Genomic DNA, 15,527 nt, shown 5'->3' with positions numbered 1-15,527 from the left:
TTTGGCGTGTGCGCACACACATCAGTAGAAGGGAGTTTGGAGATGGTAGGAGAACAGGCAAGGGCTGGCGAATAAATGGGCACATGATACCAGGCGATAACTGTGGAAGTGAAAACTCACACACATTTAACAGGGAGCAATAGAATTAAGAACACAGACTTTTGTTCTGGGCTCAGATCTTGGCTCAGTCACTTACTGTCTTTGTGGCTTTTGGCAAGATCAAACAACAGCTACAGCAATCCTGTAAGCCTCGGTTTTCTATAGGAGTAGTCTGGGCCGTGCATGCAGCTCAGCTGGTAGAATGCTTGATGCGCATGCATGAAGCCTTGGGTTCGATTCTCAGTATCACGTAAGCTAGGTGTGCTGGTGTATGACCATAATGAGACCCTGTCTCAGGGGGAAAACACCTAAAATAAAAATATATTGTATAACATGTATGTAATTCAAAAAGAAAGAATAACAATGTATGTGTATGTTTATTTTTAAAAAAATATGAAAATAAGGTTGGGAAGAAAGGTTTCCATGGAAGAGAGGATGAGGAGAGACAGGGAGGGCACCAGGAGATAAAAGGAAAATGATCAACATCCATTAAATACATGAACCTGTCCAAGCATAAAAGCTACGTACAGATTCAGTGTCTACATACATGAACCTGTCCAAACATGAAAGCTACATACAGATTCAGTGTCTACACACATGAACCTGTCAAGGAAAAACTGAAAATTAAAAAAAGTGTCAGACTCAGGGAAAGGGATTGTTGAGAGACAGTGTAGCAGTGTTTTGAAAGACATTTCTGGGTTTATAATCTGATTAAACCTCTGGTTCTGCCAGGCCTATTCCTTCCTCTCTCTTACCCAGTGTTAATTATACTTCAGCCAATTCTTGCTAAAACCGCAGTTCACTTGCTTTTGGGTCTCTAGGCTCTGTAGTATCAGAGATTATTTTCTTTAAATTGTATTTATTTACTTATTTATTGATATTTACTTCTTTTACAATATGTGTATGAGTGTTGTATGTCTGAGAACCACGTATGTGCCTGGTGCCCACAAAGGCCAGAAGAGGGTGTGGATCTCAGATCCCCTGGAGTTACAGATGGTTATGAGCCACAATGTGGTGCTGGGAGTCCAACGTGTATCCTCTAAACAGCAAGCATTATATAGTTCTGGCTGTCCTGGAACTCACTCCGTAGACCAGGCTGGCCTCGAACTCACAGAGATCCGCCTGCCTCTGCCTCCTGAGTGGTGGGACTAAAGGTGTGCGCCATCCCTCTAGTCCCATCTCATAGATTATTAAGCACTACAAAAGAGGATTGCTTATATAGTTTACTTATTAGAAATTACAACTAAATTTTTAAAAAAGAAAAGTGGAGTAATCTGTGCTTGCGTTAATATAAATTAGCAGGCCTCTGCACAAATAGACATGTATATATGTATATATATATAAATGTGTGCATTAATTCATACATGTTAATTGTTATGGTTATAGTAATAATAATTTTTATTGCATCAAGTTCCCTGGGGCATTGGGGAGCAGGAAGGAAAGACTACCACACTCTCTACCATCAGAGCCCTAAGCATGCCCTTAAGACCGTCTCCCCGGTGACAAGTCCTCTGCTTCATCTGCCTGTCTGTGACATGCTGCTTCCATTTTCTGATCTGGGCTGGACCCTTCTGGCCTCAAGCCTCCCCAGGCTCTCTCCTCAAGCTCTCCCAAGGGACAGAAGCCTTTCATCCTGCGGCTCAGGGCCAGTTCCTGGCTCTTGTGACTCCATGCCCGGAGTGTCCTGGCCTCTTGTCTCCTCGGCAGCCTGTTTTCTCATGGGACAGGATTCTGTCTCTTCAGCGTCACTGTGTTTCATCATCACCCCCCTCTTTGCATTGTCAGTCTCTGGAGAGAGTTTCTGTACAGACCCCAGGGCTTCTTTTCCAAGTCTACGTTCATCCTGGATCTTCAGGCCTGTGGTTTCCTTCTAGGCTGCTCACATTCTTTTCAGAGTCCTGGGAGGGCCAGCCCTCCCCCTCTCAAAAGTCCTCCCCTGTAGTTTAGAGAAGGAGAAAACCTCTTCTTCTAGAGACCAGTCCCAAGGCTGGAAACAATGCTGTAAAGATGTCTATGCCTGCCCTGGTAACCCTGTGTGTTCATCCCTTTTCAGGCAGTACCCCAGTTCCTTTTCTCCTGGAAGCATTCTTGGGCTGCCTTCAGTTTTGCTGCTGATATATAGAGCTGTTAGGTTTTTTCCTTCCTTCCTTCCTTCCTTCCTTCCTTCCTTCCTTCCTTCCTTCCTTCCTTCCTTCCTTCCTTCCTTCCTCCCTCCCTCCCTTCCTCCCTTCCTTCCTTTCTTTTTGGAGGAGGGAAGGTGTAGGTAACCTTGTTCCACTATTTAGCCTTTATTTGGTGGTAAACTGGCATTATTCACTGTGTTGGACTGCCTACATCCAGCTCTATCTACCCTCAGGCAAACTCTGCTTCCATATGAGTGAGAAGTAGAATGTGGAGTAGAGAGATGAGGTGACTCTGTCTCAGGGCTGACACAGTGATCACAGGATTGGAACAGCTTCTGTAGGTCTCCACTGGGCTCCTGTTGTTCACGATGAAGTGATGTATGTGTGTGTGTGCTCATGTTATCTGTCTTTACACGGTGAAATAAAACTAGCATGGAGTGGGCAGGGTGCTGCACGCTTTTAATCCCAGCACCCGGGAAGCAGAGGCAGGTGAATGTCTATGAGTTGCAGGCCAGCCTTATCGATATAGCAAGCTCCAGGCCAGTCATGGCTACATAGTGAGACCCTGTCTCAAAAATAAAAACAAAACAACCCAAAACTATATCTCCTTGCATGGTGCTTTGCATACAATAAGTGCTCATTAATGTTGGCTGCTATTGGTATCATTCTTATAGTTACTTAGGAGCAAAAGCAATACACATTTCTACAAGCTTGTAAGAAGTCTGGTTGAGCACTGGTAGAGGGTTTCAACACATTTTCTTTAAAGATTTTTATTTATTTATTATCTATACAGTGTTCTGCCTGCATGTATGTCTGCTTGCCAGAAGAGGGCACCAGATCTCATTACAGATGGTTGTGAGCCACCATGTGGTTGCTGGGAATTGAACTCAGGACCTCTGGAAGAGCAGCCAGTGCTCTTAACCTCTGAGCCACCTCTCCAGCCCCCTTGAGCACATTTTTATGTGGTGGGCTGGAAGGGAGTGTGCTTTGGGCCAGCCAGTTAGTTCAGGGTCTTTATTAACAGGCTTTGGGAATTTATACAGACCCGCAAATTTAGCATTAACTTTTTACTTCCTAAGTTGCTCTGGCCTGCAGGCATACACTCAGACCAAATACTGTATACATAATACGGATATTAAATTTGTGCTGGGGATGAAACCCAGGGCCTTGTACGCCACTGGTAAGGGCTCTACCCTGAGCTCTACCCTGGCAAGCACTTTGTATAACTAAACTCTGCCTCCAGCCCGTGACTGTTAAGTTAAAATACTTTGAAGGGTTTTCAGCCCCTGAGATGCAGTCGGAGCTCAAGGCTGCCATCCCGCTGTAGAATCTGCAGTATCAGTGGCAGCCTCAGCAGTGAGGGCCTTCCCCGTTCTCCCGTTGACTGGCCCTGACGTCCACATGCTATACAGGCAAGAGTATCAGATGAAGGGGAATGAGTGGCAGTTCCTGTCCTGCAGCACCAAGTGATGCTGAAGATTGAGTGGTCAGAGGCACTGGCTGCGTCACGTGGGTTATCGTTTCACTGTGTGCCCTGGGGCTGATAATCATCCCATTTTGTTGTTTTGTTTTTGTTTTTTCTGAGGGAAAGGGTGAGAGGAGGCAATTGGAGTTAACATATGTTAGAGTCTTTGAAAAATGATACCCAGGGATATATGTGTGCTGTAGTGTCACCGAGAGCCAGGATGATAATCTCCAGGCCTTTGAAGTCTATTGCTCCCAGGAGGGATGTTGGCAAAGCTCTGGCTGATGGTGAACTTGATAGCCCAGCTTTGTGAGGGCAAAGCATGAGGCCCTGGGTGGTGCTTTGTCTGACACCTGAGATCTGAGTGTCTGCCTCTGACACCTGCTGTAGGAGAAGCGGCCCTGGCAGCTGGTGCTCTGGAAGGAGAGTTCAGCCGGAAGCAGGGGGAATCACTTGACAGGGGGCGAGTGACAAGTGCCAGTCATTCAATCAGCACATTCTTCAGCTCCAATTGCCCCCCGGGGGCTAAGCAAGGACTGGGTACCCACTGGCAGGATTAATGCAGATGCAGAGATGGGAAAGATCCAAGCAAAGGGCCCAGTGCCTACATAGAGTGTTTGCCTAGTGAACAATCTCAGGGCCGTGGGGAGGTGATAGAGGACCACAAAGTCCATGGAGCAGAGAGGATACATCTGTTGCTATGCTACCACCAAGTCCTTGCCACCTGTCTGCTTAAGCAGAGGGGAGAGTCAGAGCTACTGACTCTTTTTTTTTTTTTTTTTTTTTTTTAAGATTTATTTATTCTGTATACAGAAGAGGGCGCCAGATCTCATTATAGATGGTTGTGAGCCACCATGTGGTTGCTGGGAATTGAACTCAGGACCTCTGGAAGAGCAGTCGGTGCTCTTAACCTCTGAGCCATCTCTCCAGCCCACTACTGACTCTTAAGAGTTCACATAATTAAAAAGAAGTTGGGGCCGGGCGGTGGTGGCGCACGCCTTTAATCCCAGCACTCGGGAGGCAGAGGCAGGCGGATCTCTGTGAGTTCGAGGCCAGCCTGGTCTCCAAAGCGAGTTCCAGGAAAGGCGCAAAGCTACACAGAGAAACCCTGTCTCGAAAAACCAAAAAAAATAAAATAAAATAAAAATAAAAAGAAGTTGGGATTCCTATCCCCCGACTCTCAAACCCAAACCCCTAATTCAGGAACCGTTAGGAGGAAGGGACTTGTCTCAAGCAGTTTGTGGGGCGGACACATATAATCACTGCTCACAGCAGGCCTGGTGGATGGAGAAGGCCTGGCAGATGTTCATCCTGATGAAGAAAGCAAGGTTAAAGAGATAGAGTGACTTACTCAGGCTGTTATAGCTGGAAGGGGCATGTATACTTGGACCTGTCACTCAAAGCCCAAAGACGACACTGTTGACCATCCAAATCTCATACCTCAGAACCGTGTAGACATACCTGTGACCTGCAGGTGAGGGCCTGGCTAGGTTTAATTTTACTGAGTTTCCTGTCTTTTCCTCAGTAGAACTATCCTTGGCCACAGAGAGCCTTCAGTTAAAAAGGAATAGAACTGGTGTCAGTGACAGTTCTTCACTTAGTATAGACCTGAGTTCAGTTCTGAGTACAGCCAGGAAGCCAGGGGTTTACAGCTAATAAGTGGATTCAGGCAGCCAGTCAGTGCTCAGCTACCAAGAAGAGACATCAAGAGCATTGTAGCCAAATTCGCCCAACAGGACTCCTCCAAAAACAAGGGGTTGGGGCTGGAAAGATGGCTCAGGAATTTAGAGCAGTTGCTGTACAATCCTGGAAACCAGCGTTCAGATCCCAGGACCCATGTAATAAGCTGGACACCCTGTCCGTGTGCAGGGGACTGAGAAGGAGCATGGCTGGGACTTACTGGCTTTCAGTCTAGATGAGAAAACACGGACCTTGGGTTCATGGAGAGATCTGTCCTCAGAGGGAATAGGTATAGAGTGAATGAGAGGGATTCCCAATGCCCTCTGGTCTCCATGATGCATCACGCACACGCACACGCACACGCACGCACGCACGCACGCACGCACGCACGCACGCACGCACGCACGCACGCACGCGCACACACTCACACAGTGTGAGGGGTGCATTTTTTGAGATTTTTTTTTAAAGTATGTGTCTGTGCATGTGACCTTGGAGGCCAGAAGTTCTCATAACTGTAAGTGTGACTGAATCTCTGGGTAGTAACCCAAGGCCCAGATCCGTAGCTAAGATCTCTGACTCCAGGACTCCTCTAAGCTCTGCTAAAGAGTGGCCACAGGGGAGAGCGTAAATGATGACAGACATTGGCTTGTAAGGGCTATCTTCTCTAATCTTGGGTGACAAATAGATCTGTGGCTCAGAACTCCAGGCTCTTCTTTCCCCTTCTGTAAGATGAGAATGATAGCCTCTGACCTGACTCCAGCATCTTAAAAGGCTCACATGATGCCACGCCTCTGAGATGCTTTCTCAACACAAGCCCCATCAGAAAAGTCCAGCCCCCCAGGGCATGCTCCAGTCTGTGACTCCGTGCCCACCCCTCCAAGCATCAGCACATAAGGCACGGGGTGATGTCTACCTTCTGTATGGTCCATACTCCTTGTACTCTGTGACTGTTTTTGTTTTGCTGAGACTTGGTCTTGCTATGTAGCCCAGGCTGGTTTAATCCTGCCTTAGTTCCCTTAGATCTTTGATGTGTTCTAGGCATCTGCCACCACACTTAGCTGTTTATTCTGGTTTTGTTTAGTTAGCTAAGTCCCTGTTGGTGCTCCCATAGGGATCCCGTGATACTTCTGCCTTCTGCCAACTGTTGATTCCCAAGGGGGCGGGGGATGACTGCCAAACTCCTTTTACGTGGAGTTTTTTTTTCCCAAGTGTTGCATCCATCCGACTCCTCCTGAGCAGAGCCTGTGTTGAGCCTGGCATGAACTCCAAGCCGAGATGCACTCCAGCCCCACCAGGGCATCTTAGTGACAGCCCAGCCCCACCAGGGCATCTTAGTGAAGCAGCCCACGCCGGTTCTCAGCTTAGCCTGTTCGTTCTGTGACTCTAGAGGAGCCTTGGTCCCCGTTTTATTTTGTATTTTTTTTCCCTCTGAGACAGGGTTTCTCTGTGTAGGCCTGGCTGTCCTGGAACTCACTCTGTAGACCAGGCTGGCCTTGAACTCAGAGATTCACCTGTCTCTGCCTCCTGAGTGTTGGGACTAAAGGCGTGGACCGCTAGCACCCGCCTGGCTTTAAGGACTTTTGTTGTTGTTGTTTTTCCCATTTTTTCTGACCTGGAGTGAGGAGGGAGTGAACTTAAGAACTGGTCTGATGGTTCACAGCTCTGATTTATGGCCTACAGTGTTGTAGGCTCACTTACTTGAAGCCCACCGATCTCTTGGTTGTTGAGAAGGCACTGGCTTCTAGTGAGTTACAGACTGACCCTGGGCCCTGACTCTTCCCGCCTCACCCCCTTGCAGCCCCTTGCCTCCGCCTCTTCCTTGCTTGCATATCAGCAGTTCCTGTCCCCTCCCTCCCACCATGGTCTGTCTTTTTAGCCTCGTCAGATGCATGCGAGCTAACCTGTTCCAGAGCGCACACACGTCAGTGAGTCACAAATAGCCTTCAGATCAGATCAGGACTAGCTAGTCCTCTAAGTTTGCTTGACAAAAACCAAGTCCCTGGCTCACTCTTTCCTGCCGCCTTCAACTCTAGTTCTATCCAGCAATCCCATGGTTAATGACCAGAGAGAAGTGTGCCCTTTACCCCCTCCCCATCCCCACCTCCCATAGTCCCCTGCTGCTGCCCTGGGAATGGCCTTTGCCACCATTTCTTGACTGGGCCTTTTGTGAGAAATCACTCACTCTGTGTAGCTGAGTTCACCAGGCAGTGTTCCTTCTCTGATTGGAGGACCGTAAGAGGTCTTTCCCACTCTCTGCCCTATGGACTATGGCTAAATTTGTATCGGCCCCTGTCTCGCCCACTTCATACCCACCTTGTGAGGTGGGGTGAGGAGAAGAGAAGCAATTCCCTCTCTTATCTCTGCCTCTCTAACCTTACAGACTTACAGGCTCCTGAATTTAGTTGACCTTGTTTTTCTCTTTCCCTTTCCTAGGATACGGCAGCTGGAGAGAACTGGCCAAGGCCCTGGCCAACAGGAACATCCCCGCTGTTGATCCCAATCTCCAATTCTATCATCCCCAGAGGCTGAGCCTCAAGGTATGCGGCAGGTCCAACCTTCCTTCCAGCTTCCTATGCTGCGACCCTTTAATACAGTTCCTCATGTGGTAGTGACCCCCCAACCATAAAATTATTTCGTTACTACTTCATAACTGTAATTTTGCTACTTTTATGAATTGTAATGTAAATGTCTGATATGCAGGATATCTGCTGTGTGACCCTTGTGAAAGGGTCATTCCACCCCCAGGGATTGTGACCCACAGGTTGAGAACCATTGCTCACAGTGGGCCTAGCTGTCTTGTTTCAGGTTTTACAACATTGTCTACACTATCTGTGAGCTGTTCCAGGCATGTGTCTCCATCTCAAGACAACACACCCTAAAAGCTAGGCTTAGAGGTAGAGCCTTTGCCTAGCTTATGTGAGGCCCTGGATTTCATGCCCACCTATTTCTCTCTCTCTGTCTCTCTCTCTCTCTCTCTCTCTCTCTCTCTCTCTCTCTCACACACACACACACACACACACACACACACACACACACACACAGCGTTTTCTGCATATTAACCGGCATATCTTAGAGACAGGACTGTATCTGATGAATAGTCCCGGAGGTGGTAAAGTAACCCAATGCACTTTCCTGCAAACAGCTGGAGTGTAGTTTGTCATGAGCATTTCCTTATAGTGCTATCAGGTGGTAGATTAGGGAAACCAAGGGCCATTCCAGTTTGGAATCCCATCCCTGCAACAGTTGAGCCAAAACAGATATGGATCCTCAAAGCCAGGCAAGACCAGAGTAAATCTATAGACGTGTATACAGTAGGAAGGACTTGGGGTGTCTTTGAGGGACTCCTTTTTGTTGAGACCAGTGACAAATCTAGATAGCACTTGGGGTAGGGGTGTTGGAGGAATAAGAAGTCACAGTTCCTGTCCCAAGTGGGTCTAGGGTCAGTTTTTTTTTCTCATGGAGCAGGTTGAAGAAATTCAGGGATGTGAACAGACCTCAGGAGTGCATGTTGACAAGCCTGAGATATTCTTAGGGATATGATGTAAATAATGAATGAAAGGGTCTCTCTCTCTCTCTTTTTAAATAAATTATTTATTATACAGTGTTCTGCCTGCATGTATGTCTGCACACCAGAAGAGGGCACCAGATTTCATTACAGATGGTTGTGAGCCACCATGTGGGTGCTGGGAATTGAACTCAGGACCTCTGGAAGAACAGCCAGTGCTCTTAACCTCTGAGCCATCTCTCCAGCCCCCTGAATGCTGACAAGGTTCCTCGGAGCAGGGACTGTGTCCTAGGACCCCCTACTTCCCTGGGGGCATCTTCAAGGAGCCCTGAATGCTGTCCTGTCTCCAATTTTTTAACAATGTACTCACCAAGTTCATTCTTTGTTCTGATAGGACCAAGAAATTTCCCGAAGTAGGAGTAGAAACAGTAGCTACCTGAAGTGGAACAAGCCCGTCCCATGGCTTTCAGAGGTAAGGAACTCTACTGATCCAGGTCTTTCAAGAATCTTAAACCGATGAAACACAGAGATCTCAGAAAACTCTCTTGTGATTATTGCTCTACTAAAATGTTTCCCTCTAGGCTCATTAGCTTTTTCTCCAATAGAGAGCTCAAGCATTTGCTGCAGGCCTAGTGGGTGCCAAGCTCTACACATCAACTCACTATAGCTATCTTGCTCCTGTAAGGTAGTGTCATTGTGTTAACTCAGCTTTCTGTCACGATAGCAAATGCCTGGCACAATGGACTCCCGGTTTGGCTCACAGTTTCAGGGGTTTTCGGTCATGGTTCTATGGGCCTGTTGCTTTGGGCCTTTGTAGCCCAGCACATCGAGGTAGAGCTAGAGGAGGATTATCCTAGCTTCAGGATGCCTGGAATAAAGAAAGAGGGGAAGGGGCAGGCCCTAACATCCCCTCCAACAGCAGGGCTTGTTTCCTTTAGGCTCTGTCTTAAAGCTTCCACCCATCCACAATAGCACTGCACCCCGTGACCTGTGGGCATTTCAGGGACGTTGTAGATTCAAACAGTAACAGTCGTTATGCTTATTTTATAGGTGGGAAAACAGTATCTGGGAAAGTTACATGACTTTCATGGCCTTGCCAATCCCAAGTCTTAAAGATAACAACTTCCCCAGGAGTGATCTCTCAAACCATTAAGTTCTGTAAGATATTCCAGGAAGAAAGGAATTCATTGTTAAATAAACTTAAAAAAAAAAAAAAAAACAAACAAACCAAAAACCCACTTTGCAGGACAACTGTTCTTGGAAATTCACATTAACATATGAAAGATTCTGAGAAGTCCTGGGGAAATCTGTTTAGCCTGGTTTAGCTCAGCATGTCCCAAATTTATTTGCCCCTGAATTGCCTTTTCCGTGAGTGCCTGTTAATACTCTGAACTACCAATGTTCTAAAGGAACATGCATTAGGAATCTGCTTCAGAAAGCAGTTATTGTGGGACCAAAAATCACAACCAGGTGCACTGGCACAGCCGAGCAATGACTTGAGCAGGCACAGAAAAGAAACATCCTGTCTCTTTACAAAATCCCAGCCATCGTGATACTGTTTACTAATGGGCATTGACAGTATTTTTTTTTTCTTTCTTTTCTTTTCTTTTTCTTTTTCTTTTTCTTTTTCTTTTTTCTTTTTTTGGTGAGCATGTACAAGTTACCTTGAGTACATGCTTGTACCAGAACTGTGGAATAGCATGGTGCTTTGGGGAATCATATTTTACAGTGTGTTTAGAACCCAAGGTCTCCACTCTGGAGCCTGTGGTAGAGACGACTTCTCTTAGCTGTGTGGTGTGGGCCGGTCTATTGTCTTTATTGTTCCTCTTACAGATAGATCTTGCAGTTTGGGTGGTTTTGTTTACAACCCACCCACTGGAGGGCAAGAGCAAAAGAGACAGTGTTCGCTCCCCTGCTCGATGAGACTGCCTCTTTTTAAAGCCCAGAGTGAGGATGGATTACAGTGCTGGTATGGCTGTTCTAGGTGACATCATCAGGCAGCTGGAGATATAGTATGCTGAGCTGTGCTCTAGAGATCGGTTGGTCCTGGTGGTCTAGCCTTCTCTCTAAGGGCAGCTTGGTTCGTTTTTCTTTTCTGTCTTTTTTTTTTTTTTTTTGAGACAGGGTTTCTCTGTGTAACAACTCTGGCTGTCTTGGAACTCACTCTGTAGACCAGGCTGGCCTTGAACTCATAGAAATCCATCAGCCTCTGCCTCCCGAGTGCTGGGACTAAAGGTGTGCACCACCATCCCCGGCTTGTTTATTTTTGAAACAAGGCTGACTTTGAACTCCTCCTAATCCTATGCCTTCACCTCCCAAGTGCTAGGATTATAGGCATGTGCCTCCACCTCTAGCCATGTTTTCATTTGTGTTCTGTCTCTGTCTCTGTCTCTTGTCTCTCTCTCTCTCTCATTTTGGGGATAGAGTCTTTCAGGCTAGCCTGAAATTTATGACCCACTAGCCTCAGCTTCCTGAATGCTGAGATTATAGGCATGTGCCATCACCATATCTGTCCTGGAATTGACTTTATTTATTTATTTATTTATTTATTTATTTATTTATTTATTTATTTATTTATTTGAGAAAAAGATGTCTTGGGTGGCCTGGAACTCACTGAGCCAGGCTCTGTCTACCGAGCACTGTGGTTAATGGCATGTGTCACCACACCTGGCCAGGATTGACCTTTTTAAAGAAATAATTGGTATCTTAGTACATTTGTGTGACCTTTTAGTGGTAAAATGACCGATTTCCATGGATGTCATCTTTAAACATTAAAATTTAAACATTTAAAATCCTCAATCTCTATAGACCTTTAGGGAATCCCTGATTTCCCAAGGAGATGAGTAGCATCCACTCCAGCCCAGCTTCCTGTCCCTCCCGTTATGGGGACTTCTGTGTGCCCAGCTCAGTGGCTCTCAGATCAGGGTACTCATCCCTTTGTAGTCAGTGTGTCCGAGAAGTTTCAGAGTTAGTGGAGAGCCTTGTTCTCAGTGAACAAAGACTAAAAGTCGAGACATTTCTTTGTTTCCCTCTCTCAAGCTTTGCCTGTCTGCTCTGAGGCCAGAGTCATTTGAAGAGGCAGCAGCCTTAGCTGCTGGCCTTGGTGTGAGAGAGGACTAAGCGGGTTGGACAGCTGGGCTGGGTGCATGGGGTAGCTGTCTTAGAACTTCCATGTCCGCTAGCAAACTCCAGTGCCAGCCAGTTCATCTGCTGGTCAGTGTGCAGGTCTGTTGGTACACTCTGTCTACCTGGGTCTGTCCCAAAACAAAAATAATTACAAGCAAGGAGCTTGGTGAACACAGCTGACCTAAGCAAGTCACAGTGTTCATGTTACTATACAACTGGTAGGCGGTGCCTCTCACCTGTGCATAGGCCTAGGCCATAGGACTCAAGGTTTTTGATTTATTTTGTTTCCAGCACTTAATCCAGAGCCCCACACATTGATTCAGGATTTTTTGTCTTTTTTTTTTCTCTGTTCCTTTGTTTTGGGTTTTTGAGACATGAAGCCTAAAGCCGCTTAGAGCTTATATATTAGCTCAAGATATCCTAGAACCCACGGTGATTCCTCAGGGTTATAGGCTTGTATCACCGCACTCAGCTTGTTACTATTTCTGGGGGAGGGGGAGAGGCAGGGGCAGAAGACAACTTTCAGGAATCGGTTCTCACCTTCCACCTTATAGAGGCAGGGTCTCTTGTTTCTGCTGCACAGTGTGTTCTAGGCTAGCTCTGGGCGATTCTCCTATCTCACAGTAGGACTGCTGGGATTGCAGACTTTAGATACAATTCATAGTACTGCAAAATAGATAGATAGATAGATAGATAGATAGATAGATAGATAGATAGATAGATAGATAGATAGGATAAGGAAACCAGGGCTGGGGTTATAGATTGGTTGATAGAGTACTTGCATAGCATGGACAGAGCCCCTGGGTTCAGTCTGCAGCACTGTATAAACTGTCCGTCTGTCCCTCTGCAACAGCTCCAGACACAGGTGACACCATTTTACACTTCTCAAGTCTTGGTCTTTGATTTGAGTTCCTTTTCCTTCTCTCTCTCTCTCTCTCTCTCTCTCTCTCTCTCTCTCTCTCTCTCTCTCTCTCTCTCCCCCCTCTCTCTCTATCTGTCTATCTCCCTCTCTCTCCCTCCCCCCTCCGTCTTCTCCCCAGGGAAGTGCTATACCACTGAGCTGTGCTCCACCCTCCTTAATGTGACTGCACAGTGAGCACATTCAAGGTAGGAGCTCTGCAGAATGCATTGCTCTGAATTCAGCTTCTACAAGCATCTGTTCATTCAGATAATCCAGATGCGCGGGGCCAGGGGAAGGAGCTCTTAGCTCTTCCCAGGGCAGACATAGAGGGCCTCACAAGTGTCTGAGAAAACTTTTGAAGAATAAATAGGAGCCTGCCATGTGGGGAAATAAGCACAGGGCCTGATCAGGAACCAATATTTGGGAAAGCGTGGGAAGTCGAGAGTTGGATGGTTTTGGGCAAAGGCTGGAAGTTAGATGTGGGTAGGGAGGGCAGGGAGGGTGTGGTGTGTGGTGAGGGCTGGGCAGGCAGGTCAGCCATAAAGATCACAGTGAGGTTTTATTCTGCACCCACCCCAGGGTTTCAGCCACAGAGTGACTTGCTCGGTCACGCCAGCTGAGCTGCTTCAGAACAATCCTGGAGGCCGTAAGGGGACTCAGTGCAGGAGAGACGCTGTCATCCACTCAGGCTACATGCCGCGCTGCCGGCCTGGCCAGCCCAGTGAGGCCGGCAGAGGCCGGGTGTTGGAAGGGATGGCAGTGAGGCAGGCCTTACTCTATTAAATACTCCCTTCTGCCCCTCCATCTCCACAGGGTACTTGCTGTGTGTTCTCAGGGAGTCACTTCCTGAGCCCTGATAGCCTCCCTTCTAAAAGAGACAATCCAGTAGATACATTTTCCACTACAGCAGCTAACCGCAGGTTCCAGACCATGCCAACTAAAGCTTGGAGGAAGCTCTCCCCTCCCGGCCTTCTGCCTATGCTAGAAAGGGGGCGGGGCCACGGCCGAGGCTGGTGTGCCAGAGTGCCACATCCTTGCTAGTTCAAAACCCCTAAAACGGAGTAACACAAATTCTGGTGTAGTTGTTAATCTGGGTCTGGGGAGGAAGACAGTGTCTGCGGGTCTCCAAGACACCCCCACAGCCAGAGGTGGGGGACAAGGGTCCGAGACTCAGCCAAATGCTGGGTGAGGTCTACCCCAAAGAAAGGGCTAATTCTCTCATTCACTCTTGGTCTGCTCTGCTGGCTTTCCATAGCACCTCAGGCTCCCATGGCCAAGCTAGATAGCCTGGGGAGAAGCGGTGAGGGGTGGTGTCTACTTGCCTCAGGCCAAAGCTGCTTGCCTGCCAAGCCCATTCTCATGCTGAGCTGGCATCCTAGCTCCGGGCTTCACACAGACACCTCTCTGGTGGCAGTGTTCACCCTCTAGTTCCCCGCTCTTCCGGGGACCAGAGCTCTCTGACCTGGAGGTCTCCTGGGGAGGGCCAAAAGGCAGAGCACTTGGAGGAGACAACTGAATCTTTTCAGCCGGACTTGAGGAATTTCCTCAAGCAGCATAATGTCCCCATTCTTCTCTTCCTCAAAGTCGCAACCCGACTCCCACCTACCAGCCCACACACTTTCTCACCCACCCCAGCCCCTACTTGCCTTCCTGTGAGCAATGGCTACTTCCCAAGGTCCTACATACCAAGTGTTGACCCAGCCAGTGCACTTAAGCGTTAGAGGGTGACGAGCTGGGCTCTGTCTTCAGGGTCCAGAGTGGGACAGTGTCCATTGCTGTGGATGATTGATTGATAAATAAAATGCTCATTGGCCAGTAGCGAGGCAGGAAGTATAGGCGGGACAAAGAGAGAGGAGAAGCCTTGGAAGGGGAAGGCTGAGGCAGGGAGACGGTGCCAGCCGCCACCATGACAAGCGAGATGTAAGGTGCCAGTAAGCCATGAGCCACGTGGCAACTTATAGACTGATAGATATTGGTTAATTTGAGATATAGGAATTAGATAGCAAGAAGCCTGAGCCATTAGGCAAAAAAGCATCTGTGTGTTTATTTTATAGCTGGGCTGTGGCCCTGCCGGGGCGTGGAGTTTCTCTCCAGCTCCAGTCCATGGAGCCTAGTCCATCACTGCAGCCTGACTCAGACCCTCAGCACTCCTGTGGACACTTCCCCTGTGCCCACACCCCTCTTTCAAAAAAAGGATTGTGTGTTGGGGGTGTTCATGTGTGTTGGTGCCTGTGGAAGCGAGAAGACAACCTCTGGGGCCGTCCACCTGGAGTTTTGAAATAAGATCTCATTGGCCTGGGGCTTGCCCATTTAGGACTGGACTGGCCAGAGAGCTCTAGGGGCCTCCTGTGTCTCCCCTGCCTGTGTTAGAATTCCAAGCTCGCGCCACCCTTTTCAGTGACTTCTGGGCATGGAGCTCAGGCCCTTGTGCCTAGGTGGAAAGCACTGTATTAACTGAGCCATCCTCCCAACACCCCATCCTGCATCACTGCACAGAGGACCCAGAAGGGGTCCTTCAGTCTGGGTGCCTCTTCCACTCCTGCCCACTTTTTTCTTAAGAGTGACTCAGATTTTGGATCTGATAGGCTCCGGGTGGGGGTGGGGGCAGAGCAGGGCCTGGTGTGTGTG

At 47.9% G+C, this 15,527-nt stretch overlaps 1 protein-coding gene across 1 annotated transcript in view; it reads left to right on the top strand.

The window, feature by feature from the left end:
- The window catches only part of B4galnt3 (beta-1,4-N-acetyl-galactosaminyltransferase 3), a 107,688-nt gene that overhangs the window by 62,798 nt on the left and 29,363 nt on the right, over nucleotides 1-15,527 (top strand). Inside the window, exons 2-3 of the mRNA XM_076567803.1 lie at nucleotides 7,801-7,904; nucleotides 9,267-9,344. Coding sequence (XP_076423918.1) covers nucleotides 7,801-7,904; nucleotides 9,267-9,344 — 182 coding nt within the window. The remainder of the gene's footprint in view (nucleotides 1-7,800; nucleotides 7,905-9,266; nucleotides 9,345-15,527) is intronic.

The sequence above is a fragment of the Peromyscus maniculatus genome, chromosome 3, assembly GCF_049852395.1.
Source record: "Peromyscus maniculatus bairdii isolate BWxNUB_F1_BW_parent chromosome 3, HU_Pman_BW_mat_3.1, whole genome shotgun sequence".
NCBI classification, from domain to species: Eukaryota; Metazoa; Chordata; class Mammalia; order Rodentia; family Cricetidae; genus Peromyscus; species Peromyscus maniculatus.
The sequence above is the reverse complement of the archived record's forward strand: the minus strand, read 5'-3'. Positions and strand labels throughout refer to the sequence as shown.